The 15,594-nt window shown below is 36.9% G+C and overlaps 1 protein-coding gene across 6 annotated transcripts in view; it reads right to left on the bottom strand.

Moving 5' to 3' along the window:
- The window catches only part of FAT1 (FAT atypical cadherin 1), a 125,846-nt gene that overhangs the window by 28,620 nt on the left and 81,632 nt on the right, over positions 1-15,594 (bottom strand). For all 6 annotated transcript variants that reach the window (XM_081269388.1, XM_081269387.1, XM_081269392.1 and 3 more), the window contains exons 7-10: positions 14,574-14,713; positions 9,623-9,898; positions 9,283-9,493; positions 221-4,288 (exon numbers count right to left, since the gene is read on the bottom strand). In XM_081269388.1, the coding sequence (XP_081125514.1) occupies positions 221-4,288; positions 9,283-9,493; positions 9,623-9,898; positions 14,574-14,713 (4,695 nt within the window). The remainder of the gene's footprint in view (positions 1-220; positions 4,289-9,282; positions 9,494-9,622; positions 9,899-14,573; positions 14,714-15,594) is intronic.

Raw genomic sequence — 15,594 nt, 5'->3', positions numbered from 1 at the left:
CAGCATTAAGCCAAATAAAATTTAAGCTCAATAGAATGAGCATGAAGGTCAGTCTAAGGAAACAGTGGTACTTAGGTAAAGAACCTGAAATGCGCTTAACAGATGTGACTTAGCTACTTATTAACTAAAACTATCCCTTTAACTCCCTATTTCCCTAAAATACATATACAATATACTTTTAATACACTTTAAATTAAACCAATTGGTTTGAAATCTTTACCTGTTATAAAATATGTAACTTGTCTGTTAATCTCTTCAGAGTCGGCATCTGTGGTACTTAGGATGGCAATTACACCACCTGGTGGATCGTCTTCACTCACAGTCCCTTTATAAATCTCTGCTGTGAATCGTGGCGGACTGTCATTGACATCTGTGACAGTAACGTCCACGATGGCCGTGGAAGACAGCTGAACCTTTTCGCCATAATCTGATGCAACCACTTTAATCTGATAATTGTCCTTCTCCTCATGGTCCAGTGCCTTTAGAGTTGTAATCCAGCCTGTTTCCATATTAATGGCAAAAGATTCGATGATGTCTACACTTTGTGACTGATCGAGACTGTATATAACTTGACCATTGGCTCCTGAATCTAGGTCAGATGCCCTAATCTGGATGACCCTGCTTCCCCCTGGTAGGTTTTCAACAACAAATGCCTCATATGGATTGGACTCCAACACTGGGCTGTTATCATTTGTATCTTTCACTTGGATACTAACATCTACTGAAGCCACCAGTTCATAATCATCACGAGTACATCTGGCAAGTATGGAAAACTGATACCACTTAGTTGTCTCATGATCTAGACTCTTCTCCAATTTTAGTCTACCGCTTTGCCTGTCAATCACAAAGAACTCATCTCTATTACTTTCAGGAGTATTCCCTTTGATTAGGCTGTAAAGAACAGTGCCGCTGTACTCTGCTTGGATGAGATCTATTTCTGTTCCAATAGGCATATCTTCTGAAACTGTATAAGTATAAAAGGGTTCTGAAAATTTTGGAAGCTGTGTTTCTGGGGGAAGTATCTTAACATAGACAGGAACAACAGATTCTTTTGATGGAGACCCATTATCCACAGCTCTAACAAAGAAAGTGAAGAACTCATTTTCTAAGCCAATTAAGCTTTCCTTTGTGGTAATTATGCCAGACAGTTTGTTAATTTCCAAATTCTCCTTAACACTTTCAGAATCTGCTTCAATGGCATAGGTGACATCAGCATTGGATCCCTCATCAGCATCACTTGCAAAAACTTTAATGACTGACGTTCCTTTGGCAGCACTGGATCCTATGTTCACTTCGTACTTGGTTGCCCGAAACTGTGGTGCATTATCATTATCATCTGTAAGGATAACATTAATTGTGCAGAAAGCAACTTTTCCTCCAGCATCCTTCGCCATTAAACGAACTGGGATCACTTTCTCTGCTGGGGTCTCTCGATCAAGTTTTTCCAAAGTAAATATCTGTCCTCTCTCATTTGTGTAAAATCTGTCTTTGGCAAAGTCATTTACAATGTGGTAAGTAATGAGACCGTAAATACCAGAATCCCTATCAGTTGCTTTAACCTCAATCACCAGTGTATGTAAGGGAGCATTTTCAGCAAGTTCCACTTCATATTCATTCTGAAGAAAAACAGGACTGTGCAAATTGCCTCCAATTACAGTTATGTGAACCTGAGCTGAACTTCTAAACACACCATCAGAAACAGAAATGTTGAGACTGTAAAATGGCTTCAAGGTGTGCCGGCGCAGATTTGAGAGTGTGATAATCCCCGTTTTACTGTCAATGACAAAATGTTTATGATCATTGCCAGACAGAATGGAATATTCCAACTTGTCTATGTCAGAACTGTCTGCATCATAGGCCTTCACACACATCACAAAATGCCCATGAGTGGCATGCTCACTAATTTTGGCTTCATAAATTTGTTGGTCAAAGAGTGGAGGATTATCATTGAGGTCAGTGACATCCACCATGACAATCACATCACTGCTCAGTTGGGGCATACCACTATCAACAGCCCTTACAAAAATCTTGTGCTGGTGGAACTGTTCATAATCTAAAGTTCTGATTAGTGAGATGAGACCAGTGCTGCTATCTATGTGAAAATGATCATGACTCTTGCTGTGATTTCCAAACATCTGGTATGAAATTCCTCTGTTTGGTTCTGAGTCAGAATCTGTAGCTCTAACTTGAACGACAGATGTTCCAATTACAGATGCCTCAGACAGAGTTGCAGCATAAGACTGCTGAACAAACACAGGAGGGTTATCATTGATGTCTTCCACTATTATGTCAACAAACACTTCGGCATGAGCACCAGTCAAAGAATCAGTTGCTCGTATGCTCAGTTTATATGCTGGGTGGGACTCAAAATCCAGAGGGGCTATGACATTTATAACCCCGGTATTGAAGTTAATGGTAAACTGGCTAAAAGGATCTCCATCGGTGATGCTATAGAACACTTTTAAGCCTTCTGGACTGTTGGCTTGTATGTGGACAACTGGGCTGTGCATCTGGATATTCTCTGGAATCTCTGCACTGTAGAAAGGTTTTTCAAACACAGGCATGGCTTTATTCATAACAGTGATTGGGACTATAACTTCGGCTGAGAAAGCTGGGTTTCCCCCATCTTTTGCAACCACTGTGACAAGATATTCTTTATTTAAGGTGTCAAGTTCAAATTGCTTCTTCAATGAAATTTCACCTGAGGGTCCAATTTGAAAGTGGTCATGGTGTTCCTTAAGGTAGTAGTGCACTTCCCCATTCCTGCCACTATCTCTGTCTACAGCAGTGACATAACGAATGACATGGCCCACCTCGGTATCCACTTTAACTACAGCGTAATAGGGAAGGTTGACAAACACCGGTGCGTTGTCATTTTGGTCTTCTACAGTGACTTTCACGACAACATGGGCCACTGCTGAAGGCTTATGTTCTTCTGTCACTTCTACAACCACATCAAATGCCTCCTGCTGTTCACGATCAAATGGTACACCGGTGGTGGAGAGCACTCCTGAAGTGCGGCTGATCTTAAATCTGCGGTCTGGGTTGAGGATGTGATAAAACAGAGGTTCGTTGATAGGATTCCCAATAGCAGTAATGACGGCTAATGTTTTGGCTTCCGTGGAGTTCTCTTTCACGACGGCAGAGTAGAAGTCTTGGGTGAACTTGAGCTGACTTTCCTTGCTTTCCCTCACATTAATTTTCACAGAGGTAAAGCTGGCAAATCTGCCATCAGAAGCTCGAATGGTTAACTCATAGCGGCTTCTTAACTGAGTTGTGTTTTGTACAGTTATAGTGCCAGTCTTGTAGTCCATCAAAAACTTGTCCCCAATATTGCCTTCGGTGATGGAGTATATTAACTGTGAGAACGCACTGGAATCAGCATCAGTAGCATTTACTGTGGTGACTTTTACTCCTTTGTATGTGGGCAACAGAAGAGATGCTTCATACAATGATTTGGAGAAAACAGGAGGGCAGTCATTAATGTCAATTACGTGTATGGTGACATTAGCTGCATATTCAGCAAATAAACGTGGTGTCCCCATGTCATACACTTGTACAGTAAAGTGAAAAACACTTGTTTCTTCATAGTCCAGACTTTGTACTGTATGAATAGCACCAGTGCTAGAATCAACAGCAAAATATTTGTGCACAGACGGCTCAACAATGTGATAAACAAGCAAGGAATTTGATTCTTTATCAGCATCAGTTGCTCGGATCACTAGTGGGATATTCGTGTCTGTCAGGACTACACTGTTGAGGGAAGCTGATTCACTGATAAGTCCTGAGTATTCTGTCTGCATAAAAACTGGCGAGTTGTCATTCTCGTCTAGTAGATGCACTAAAACAGTTGTATTAGTGGACAAACCAGCCATGTTGGTACCCTGGACTGTCAATGTATAAATGGGCAAAGTTTCAAAATCCAGGGCTTTCTGAGTGATGATACTTCCAGAATGTGGATTAATATCAAAGGCATCACCTATATTTCCATCTTTTATTTCATATATCACTGATGACTGACTATGGGCTGTAACTAGTCCAACAAAACTCCCAATGCTGGTGATTTCACTAATTTCAACAGAGTATTCTTTTGATGTAAACTTAGGGGCAGCACTGTCGGCAATCGTGACAAAGATATGCACAGAAGTCATTTCACTCATTGGTGGACTGCCTTTATCTGTAGCTTTCACCATTAAATCATATTCCACTTGGTTACTTCGATCTAATTCTTTGGCAGTTTTTATAGAGCCCAAGATGGGATCAATCATAAAAGAATTTCCAATATTTCCTGAAAGAGGGGAAAAAATACATGTTAGAAGATATGAGACATAATAGTAGTAGCTGGACAAAGAGAAACAAAAATATCTTTTAAAATGATATTTTGAAATTAAGCAGAAATGCAGAGGACATGAATATTTGAATGGAACCATCAACTGTTTCCTGTTTCATTTTAATCCATCTAAAATAAGGCATGTTTTTCAGAAATTTGACTACAAGAAACAGAAGAAATATCATTTTGTACCTAAAGCCTAAACTCATTCTGTTGTTTGAACTGGAAATATGTTTTGGAAAGACATGGTTGTCTCTCCATAAAGCATCTGAGTTAATGATTTTCCAATAGCTCCTCAAAAGCCTTCTGGAATATATTTGCATGTGCAAATTCACAGAGATCTAATTAATTATGAAAAGGAAGATTTCAATTCACTGGGAGAATTTACATCAAGATTTGAGAGAGCTGTCCTTTATTTTCAATATTTGGTGTACTGAGGAATAACCTACTTTACAGGTTTTAAAGATTCCAACAATAATTCCTTCATAACCTTTTTCAGCCCAATTTATCTTCTAGTCAGTGGTTCTCAAGTAGGGGCAATTTTGTTCCCAAAGAGACATCTGGCAATGTCTGGAGATACTTTTGGTTCTCCCAACTTAGAGGGAGAAAGCGTTACTGGCATCTGGTGGTGGAGAACAGGGAGGCTGCTAAACATCTTACCATGCACAAGACAGACCCCCAAGACAAAAATTTTCTGGTCCAAAATGTTAATAGTGCTGCAGCTGAGAAATAAACTAGTAGGACATATCGTTTTGCTTAATTTTCTTTAAACCTTTCCAGGCTATGCTATATATATTTAGCTATAACCTTAACTCCAAAAAAATCCCATAATTTTGTGTCTTTTCAAGAAACCAGCAATTTCTATAGCTTTTTTTTTTTTTTTGCATAGATCAAGGCAGTATGAGAATATTTAGGATAGATCCATCCGTAAGCCTTCCATCCCTTTTTGGTTTCATAAACAAATATGCAGAATTTATAGTACTACATTTATTTTCCCCCCAAAGAACTATTATGCTTCCCCAAAACAAGCTATTTAATTGTGTTCTTAAATTATTTTTCCTCTAGGTTTGCAATCAGTATGGTACTTCATAGACCAGAACTGCTTAGTGTGATGTGCAAACCAGGGAATTAGTCCAGCACTTCTTTCTCCACATCATTAACAGTAAACACTTCCTCTATAGTCTTCATTTCCTTCCTTTAATACGTTTTCCAAAAATCCATGACAATTTTTTGAGGCCAGACTCAGCCTGGTTTTCATTAAGTCTCCCTGGCTCTGCGTCCAGACCCCAAGGCGGTGCCTCAGTCTGCAACAGGGAGGAAGCCAGGGTTTCTCTAGAACCTGCAGCTCTGGACTGAACTCTGGCCTAAGGATGGAGTCCTGCAGCTTCTGCCAGGCTGCTCAGACACTAATATCCGGACTGTCTCTATTTAAATGAGCCAATGATCCCAGGTTCTCTCTCAATGATTTTTAGGCAGTCATTAGAACTCAGGGATGCTTTTCTCATTCTATCCCGTACATCATCTTTATCTTTCAAAACTGTGACAGACTGGCCTGGCAAGACATGGGAGACCATGGTAACCCTTGGCAGCTACCGTCTCCACCCCCCAAAATTTATATTCGCCCACTGACATATATTTCTCTTTTCTTTTTTTAAGCATTCTTTTTTTTTTTTAACCTTTATATTACTTATTTACTTTTATGTGGTGCTGAAGATCAAACCCAGTGCCTCACACATGCTAGGTGAGCACTCTACCACTGAGCCACAACGCCAGCCCCATATTTCTCTTATTTTCTATAGTGAAATTTTATTTTGCCAGAAAAGCTTCAAATAGGCAAGGCTTCAAATGAAGGAGTTAACATTCCCTCAGGCCGTTGAATTTGGTATGTCCTTTCCTAGAACCGCCTTCCCTAGCTGTTTCTCCATCTTCTCCATTCGTTTCTTTGCTCATTCATTTAGGTTTTACCTGAATGGCCCTGCTTAGAGAGTGTGATGGTGAGGCCTTCCTTGACCTCCCTATTCAATGTAGAGATTTCTGTTCTTCACCTGTTGTTGTTGTTGTTGTCGTTTTAACAGTATGTATGACAATCTTGCTCTTTATCAGCCATAAGAAATTTAGAAACATTCTTCACCATCTGGAGCAGCTTGAGTTTTTAAACAGGAACTTGTCACTGATACCAAGAAGGTTCAACAGAAACCTAGCCAGTGATTTAATGTATGGATCTTTCTTTCTCTCTGTCTCTCTCACACACACACACAGAGGCAGAAAGCATCAGATATACAGAAGAGAAAGCAACATATTTTTTGTGCAAAAACAACAAGGGCTGCTGACTGGTGTATAACTAATAGTTACATTTGCCCACACTGAAATATACATATGGTTTTTACGAACCAATCAGAAAGGCAGTGAGCGGCAAAAGTTGAGGTCTTAGTAATTTACTTTAGCTGAAATATTTTAACTTTATATTGTTCTCTGTATTTAAACAGGGAAATCATCTGAACAAACACGCCCATTTTTGGTTTTAATGTACCTCCCCCACAGAGCAAGTAAGAAAGATGTGCAGGAGAGTCTTGTTTCTTCTTGTGATTGACACACTGCAGATGTTCATTCAGTAAAGGCTAATCAAAGTAAGGCAACCTTTACCAAACTTCACTGTAATTGCATTTAACATGACCTTGGAGAAAAAAACAATTCAAATCAATAAATGTATTTACTGAATGTATTTCCAGGTGTCATAACAATAGTAGGAATGTTCCAATAATCTACTTTTTAAAATAACCTAAAAAGAAGAAAATACCACATGGCTCAGAGTATGGCACTGATGTGTCTCTAGTGCATAGCCCAACTGATACTGAAAATATCTTTTAATTAAATTCCTTTTCCCCTAAAGACTCCTAATCAGACTAAACCTTTTGCTCAATAAATTGCTGCTAATTAAACATACAGTGTTATGAATGGAATTTATAACTAGTCTTTTGAACTTTATTAAATGTAATCTGACACAAATTAGGAAGCAGCTGATTATGGATAAACTGATAAATAAAAGGCAGTAAGAACATTTTATAGTTCATACCATACCAAAAGATGTACATACAAACAATTCTACTGCATTTTCCTGGTAATGGTTTCCAAAGAAATAATTGTTTAGCATAACTTTACATTACCAAAACTATAAAAACATATTAAAAGCTCGAATACCATTTTAGAATAGCCCATTGGTACTATCTATTCTTTGAGGGCAGATAAGAGTTCCATTCTTAGAATACCAAATTACTAATCCCATCAGTCATTACAAGCATTTGAAGAATGCACATGCCTTGACTCAGACACCAACAATCATATTTTAACCACCCAGTTGTGGAAAATTATGTGAAAGCTAAGGGAAAGTTTAACATTTTCTCCTACATAAACCCAGCCAGTTTGTCTATGACAAAATTACTTTATTGAAACGCTCAGGCATGCACAAATGGAATGTACTGTTTTTCTAACTGCTAAATTTTTGAACCAGTGGAAAAATACTTGTATTCAAGTCACTAACTATACTACAATGCATTTCAACACTGCAATCACAGACAGTATATAAAATCATATTTGTGAATAATAAACTCAATTCAGTTATTTTATGGGAAACACATGAAATTTCAAATATGTAAAGAAATAAGAATAGTTTAAGCACATAAAGTAGAAAAGTAAGTATTGTGTAAAAATTATTCTCCATTTACTCAGATTTTTATTTTATGATCTATAGATAATCTAAACACTATGGAATCTAATGTATACGAGAGACTACATCTAAGTAGATAGAGCTCTGCACTTAATAACAACAGAAATCAAGGAAAGCAGAAGATTTCAATTCTCTAAAACCATTATGAAGATAACAATACTGCTTGTACTAACAATGGCACTGAGGAAGGTGGGAAAAAAAAACAAACCACTTTCTCAATATTTCATCATTTACTCAAGAGTATTTGGCATGAGGAAGGAAAGTCTCAAAGCAATGAAATTTCTAACTGTGCAATCACATGCTCTAGAGCAGAAATCTTTTAGAACATATATGTCCATTTGTGGACCAATGGTAACCTGTTATCTATCAAGCACAAGCACAAATTCTATGACTATGGCACCTGGCACATAAAATAAACTCAATCAGTTCATGGAACAAATGAATGAATGAGTGAATGGCAGCATAAAACAGAAGAGAGAACAAAAACATTTCACATTACCGTGACTATTTCTTGATGATCCTCCTTGTTACCACCAGCAAGTCCCTACAAGCTCTTGCCTGATTATATTCAAAAACACCCAGGTACACAGTTCCAGTTGGCATTCCTGGCCCTGGATCACTCAGGCCCATCATCTAAGCCTTTTCAACATTTCTTCTAGTCTCAGACCCCACTCTGGCCTACTGAAACAACCCAATACCACTCATGAAACAATTTTTAAAGAAACATGGGAGTTTAAGATAGTGGAGGGGAGCTAACTCAGAAGGAAGATGATAGGTAGAAGACACTTTTTTTTGAGAATGGGACAAATCAGCACTCTATCATGGACACTTAGGCTCTGCACAAAAGAAAATACTCTCTGACTAAAAAGTAAAATGTTACATTACTAGGCCAGTATTCCTAAGTGTTTCATAATCAACCAATATTTTAGAGGAAAATGGTTGTTCAGTTAAAATTATCTCAGAAATACTGAAATTAGTCAAAGAGAGTTTTCTTTTCTGCAGGACTTCTCAGAGTCTTGAATTATGCTAATACTGTGACTCTCTAAGAATACTGGGTCCCAGACTTATTAGGATTCAATCTCTAAAAAAAGAAGGAAAGAAAAATCCACATTCCTAACATGTAAAATGGTAGCTAAAGATCAATTCAAGCAATTTTTACAGATATACATAGAAATGCTAATTTTAGAAAAGAAAATATGCTCTCACAAATTGAATGGTCCAAAAATACCTGATTCAATTGAGTATAGCACTTCAGCATTTTTCCCTTTGTCTTTGTCCAGAGCTGTAACCTGCAAAACGACTGAGCCCACAGCTGCCGACTCATAAACCCGCCCTTCATAGGAGGAACTGGTGAACCATGGGGCATGGTCATTTGTATCACTGACATTAATGACAATCCTTGCAAAGTTGCGTTTTACAGGAACATCCTGATCCCGTACCTAAAAAGAAAACACATTATCAATCCTGTTTGGGTTTTCTTTCTTACGCATTAAAAAATCACTGTCATTCTCAAACACATGAAACGTTTAAGGAGCCACATGCAGGCAGAAGAACAAGTAGATGCTTACCATGACTGTAAGAACATGCTGGTGAATGGCTTCATGATCCAGTTTTTCAGATGTACAGAGAGAGCCTGTTGCAGGATCAAGACGAAATTTCTTGAGACTCAATGGGTCTATACTACTCTGCAGAGTATAGATTAGTTTATTTTTCTCATCCTTATCCACAGCACTGATTTGCAAAATTTCTGTTTCTGGCACTGTATCTTCAGGAATAACAACTTCATATTTTGATGTAGAAAACTGGGGACGATGGTCATTTGTATCTATTACTTTGATGAATACCTATAATAAATGACAAAAATGGCTCACATAATATTCCTAATAATTGTTTTAACATTTAAATAATCTAGACATATATATCACATGTACATTGAAAAAAAGCTGTTATTTTAGCAAAATGTAATGTAAATATGAGAAAAGGAACAAAAATTTAGAATCAAAAATATCCTTAAAATTTCTCACTGATATATTACTTATTTAAAATATGAGTAAGATAATAAAACCTTCCTAAATTCTTGAAACTGACTTTGGAGACACAGTGATGCTCATAATTAACATTTCTTTATGAAATATAGACTTAATATCTCTTAGGTGTCCACACAGAAAACCTTTGTAGACTACTCATGGAAAGAAATCAGACAATTTACTTTGCCAGGATTTATACAAGACTTACTTCCTATACCACATTTGAATATTTAACTACTAATCTACTGAGGGGAGTGATAGATGGTTTTTCTATTTCTCCTTCTCATTTGAGACTACAAATTCCTGTTAAGATTTTAAATATTAGAGAAAAAAAATTATAAATGTTTTTAGAGCAGGGGATGGGGATCAGTGATAGAGTACCTGCTTAGCATGCATAAGGCTCTGGGTGCTCTGGGTTTGATCCCTAGCACGACCAAAAAAGAAAAAGAAAATGTTTTTAAGTTTTCTTTTAAGACCTATATATATAAGTAGAAAGGTGTTTATTTCCTAAAATTAGTTTAAACAGATTGAAATAAAACTGTTAAGTATGTCAACATCAAACAAAAGTTTCAGATGAGAAAAAAGAGCCAATGTCAAAAAACTCAGTTCTAAGGTAAATTTTAAAATGACAAAAAATTTTACCTGGACAGTAAAATGACTACTTTTCAGAATGGAAAGATGTATATGGATAAGGCGTAGTATCAGCCTTATCAGCACCAATCACAAAAGATAGTTTATGAACAAGAAATCTAAGCTTCATTGACTCTTTCAGAACAAAAGGGTTTGTTAGTCCTAAGTGGCCCGAAGATCAAAGTCCTAGCACAGGTAAAACCATTAACCACACTAATGAAGGCATATGAACAGAGACCTTTTCAGTGTTCTAACAGAACTCTACACCATCAATGACAGGTTTACATTTACGTTAAATACATTTAAAACAAAACTGCAAACACTTCATTCATAAATGTCAAAGATGAACCAAAGACATGAGTAAGGCAATTTTTTTTTTTTTTTAAATCAGGGATTGGACCCAGGGCACTTAACCACTGAGCCATATCCCCAGCCCTTTTTTGCATTTTATTTAGAGACAGGGTCTCACTGAGTTGCTTAGGGCCTCCTTAAATTGCTGAAAATGACTTTGAATCTGGATCCTTCTCCCATAGCCTCCTAAGCTGCTAGGATTCCAGGCCTGTGCCAACATGCCCAGCTATTAAGGTAATTTCTACAGACCAAATCAGAACATACCTATTTCCGCAAGGAACTTAATATTTTTTTTTAATCATGGAGAAGGTATTGGGCAGAGATGTTTAATCCTGCTCCAAAATCAATTAATCACTATTAAATAGAAAGAGCTGGAAGTTAAAATACTTGGTCTTAGTAAGGTTGCAGAACACATTTATTAGGCACTTATGTGCTCAGCATTTACCCACACAGAACTGAGGGGGTAAGACAAGTATACGGTAGTAGTTCTGCCCTCATAAAGTTTTCAAACTCACTGGGCAATGTCTTGCACTATGAAATTTAACAATGTCTCATATTATCATCTAAGTTTTTAAGAGTCTTGAGACCGGCTGGAACATTCCAAAAACTCTTAAGAATGGAGTAAAATTTTGCTTGAGTAGGTTTTAGGTTGGTAGGTAAATGTGTACCGGGAAGAGCTTGGTCAAAGACATGAAGGTAAGAGGTGAGACTGGGACCAAACATACAGCGCCTTGACTCCTGAGCTGAGGCTGCAGGACTACATATCCTGTGTGCTCTGAACCTACTTTTCAGAGCAAATCTACCTTCACCTCCTCTGCTCAGTCGGGTAGACCCTTCAAGTAGCAGGCAGCACAAGATGAATTGAAAGAAAAGAGAATCAAGGTAGGAAGGTAGGGTGACTGACAAGAGCCTGAACCAGTTCTGACAGGCAGCAATACTCTTAAGATACTTCCTGGGTGATAGGTTTTAAGATCTTTAAGAGCAAAGACTCTTATGTGCCATCTTACTTAATCCTTATAAAAAATTAAGGATAGTTAACCCTATACCCATTTTTCAGATGAGAAAACGCAAGTAGAGAGGATTAGAGATTGTCCATGGGTAAAAGCAAGATGTAGGAATGAGACTAAAATCAAGATGCCTGCTCCAGAGTATGTAATGCTCAGGATCAAGAGAAACTGAAAGAAAGCCTGAAAGCAAAGCTGTTTTGAGGGAGAGAGGGAAGGAGGGAGGGAGGAAAGAAAAAAGGTTGGCTGAATTTGGAAAGTTACCTGGCAAGACAAAGACAGAAAAGATAAAGCAAAATGACTCAAATTAATGCTGGTCAGCATCCTAAGCAGAACTTGGCAGGACAGGAAAGCAAGGAGAGTTGTTTCAGCACAACAGTGACACCGACACTGCCCAGTTTCAGTTCCTACTTTGCCGAGGACGCACCATGTGTGAAGGACAATGCCCTCTTTAATGTTCTAAACCTACGTAAATCTGGCATCTGCTGCTACTGACTTAGATGCAAAAACCTGCTCTGTTGGTTCTTGAGTTTACTTACAAACCCACATGTCTCTTGCTGTGTTGTGTGGCTTATCAGAACTGTTCCAAACTTCTGTGTTGCTCTTCCTGTAGTATCTGCTGCTCTGCTGTCTCCCAGATTAGTATCTCTCTGTTCTCAGTCCCAGACTAGAAACCTAAACCTAATTACTTATTGTTCCCTTTGTCCCACACCATGACAGGTCAATCTAGACTATGTAACCATTCTCTTCCATTCTGACTATGTTTCCTTGCTAGCAATTCATTAGGTTATCATTAAAGACTCTCTGAAAATGACTCTAAATGAAATTACAGACGTATAAATGAAGCACTGGAATTAAGAAGAGAAAATCAGAATATATCTCCTTAGTGTTATAAGGATTTTAGTCAATAAACACACATATTCCATTCTAAGCATTCAATTGTACTAACTAAAAATACAATTTGGGGGAAGATATGAATTGTTAATTATTGGCATATATAACAAGTGATCCACAGCTTATTAAGTTTCTCTTAGTAGATTTCCAGTTAATCATGTAAACTGGACTACACAGAGTTCTATTTGTTAAACTTCTGAACTCAGAATTACTCTGCTAGATTTACTACTATTTTTGATTCTCACTTTCAGGCTCTGAAGTTTTAACTTCAGGGGTTTATTTATAAAGAGAGAAAGCTGATTCTTCTTGCCTGTAGAATGAGAACAGTCACAAAATCATAACTTTAATACCATGAATCAACTTTTAATGGAAATCTCAAAATGACCCCCCCCAAAGCGTAGAGTATAGCAAACAAAAATAATTTTACATAAATTCAAAAGCACAACTATTTGGAGAAAGGAATAAACTATTTTCACAACTGGATTTAAATACCTATTAATTAATTGAAATACATGAGGCTAGGATTATTCTGTAATGCAACTAAATGATTTAACAGGTTAAGATGTAAAATACTCTAAAGATAGGAAACTGGAATCCAGAGGCATTCCTTTTTTTTTTTTTTTTTTTTTTTTTTTTAAGGGAGAGTGAGAGAGGAGAGAGAGAGAGAAAATTTTTTAATATTTATTTTTTTTTTTAAGTTCTCGGCGGACACAACATCTTTGTTGGTATGTGGTGCTGAGGATCGAACCCGGGCCGCACGCATGCCAGGCGAGCGCGCTACCGCTTGAGCCACATCCCCAGCCCGGCATTCCTTTTTAAGGATATATACATCATACAGAAGCCTTGTATATGATTTCCACCATCCTATTGTGAACTCTAAGGCAGGAGGAGTCTTGCCTATTATTACCCATTATTCAGCTTATAAAACAGTACCTGTCACATACCAAGTGTTCAACAAGTATTTGTTAAACGAATGAAACACCACAATGATTATTCATCCAAGAATGTTCCTTTTGTAAATCTCCCACAACTCATAATGAGAATTCAAGAAAATTTAACTTAATTTGTAGGCACTTAACATTTAGCAATCTGGTCATCTCTTAATCAACAGATAGGAGCAAATAATGGTATTAAAGGGATTCTTAGAATTCTCAGAATAATTTAATCAGTAATTTTTACACAACTCCAGTTATTAGCCAAGGAGGAGGGAAAGTAATTTAAAAAGACTAATTAATCACTTTAATCTGCTTTCATGAAAATGACTTGTACACTTCATCCACTATATCGATATACTCTGTGTTAATATAGTTCAGACATGAATATAAAATTAAGGGGATTTTGATGCCATACAACTGGGTAGTTCAGTTTTAACTCTTCTGTAAAAATTTTTGAACTGCTTAATCATATGCAAAACCCAAATTGGGACTGCTGTTAATTTTCTTTCTCTAAATAAAAATTCTTGGTGAGTTTGTACATAAACTGCATCAATACACTAATTTCTGACTCTGGAACCTCAAAAGGCAAAATTGGCTGCTCATACTGTTTGTGGGCCCTGAAATTAAAACAGTATTTCAACGCTCCTCTGACAAACACATCATTAGTAATTCACTTACCTGAGTAAGGATAGTGGTCGTTCCATCTGTAGCCTCAACTGTCAGGTTATAGTTTGATTTTTGTTCTGCATCAAGAGGTTTGGCAACAATGATGGTTCCAGTCCCCTTGTCCACATCAAAGTGACTATCATAGTTGCCACCTAGTTTAAATTAGGACAAAGAGAAGAGTTAAAACAAATCACAGAATGAAAATCGGTTGTTTTTGTGTGTGGCATTCTAATACTAAATATCAGTAAAAAAAGACTCTGAACATAATGATCAAAGTGATTCCAAGGAGCAAGCATTTTGAAAGCAAGAAAAGACTGACCAACTAGAAAGATAATGCTTTTAAGGCAAAACTAAATCCTAATTGTCAAGGAAGCCATGAATTTAGAGGAAAAGAGAAAGCAACTTCAAAAACAGAAAAACTACTAAGGTTGCCATTAAATCAATTTCAATTTGTTTTTCAGAGGTTTGAATATTTACTTAATTTATTTCAGTGACTAAATGAACACATCACTAGTCATTTAATAGTTTAATTATTTTTTTAAGTTGTGATATTTTAAACCTACTGACAATAAAACAATCATTCTAAACAAACGTTAACCCTGAAAAAATAGTGATAGTTAACTCTAACTTAAATAGCTATTTGAAAACAAATTGTTCCCATTGTTATCAAAATCATTGCTTAATCAAACAAAATTTTCTGTCCTACTAATACTACCCCAATACATCCCAATTGTATTCTAAGTAAAACTCTTCTTAAATCCATTGTACTTTAAGTATTTAAACTGATAAGATGAAAAGGAATGAAAATAAAGGCTTATGGTCCTGATGAATTTCTACTATTATATCTAACCAGAAAGCAAAACAACATATACACATATGAGGTTTTAAGTGAAACCTAAGGATCTAGGGATGATTAAAAGATGACATGTTTGCAACTGGAATGCGTGACCACGTGCACACTATGAAAAGAAACAGTAATGAAAAATAACCACTGGAAATAAAAATGTTCTCAGAAAAATTAATGCTTTTATTT

Source organism: Spermophilus citellus (assembly GCF_964194105.1).
Source record: "Spermophilus citellus genome assembly, chromosome: 16".
In the NCBI taxonomy this organism is placed as follows: Eukaryota; Metazoa; Chordata; class Mammalia; order Rodentia; family Sciuridae; genus Spermophilus; species Spermophilus citellus.
The sequence above is the reverse complement of the archived record's forward strand: the minus strand, read 5'-3'. Positions and strand labels throughout refer to the sequence as shown.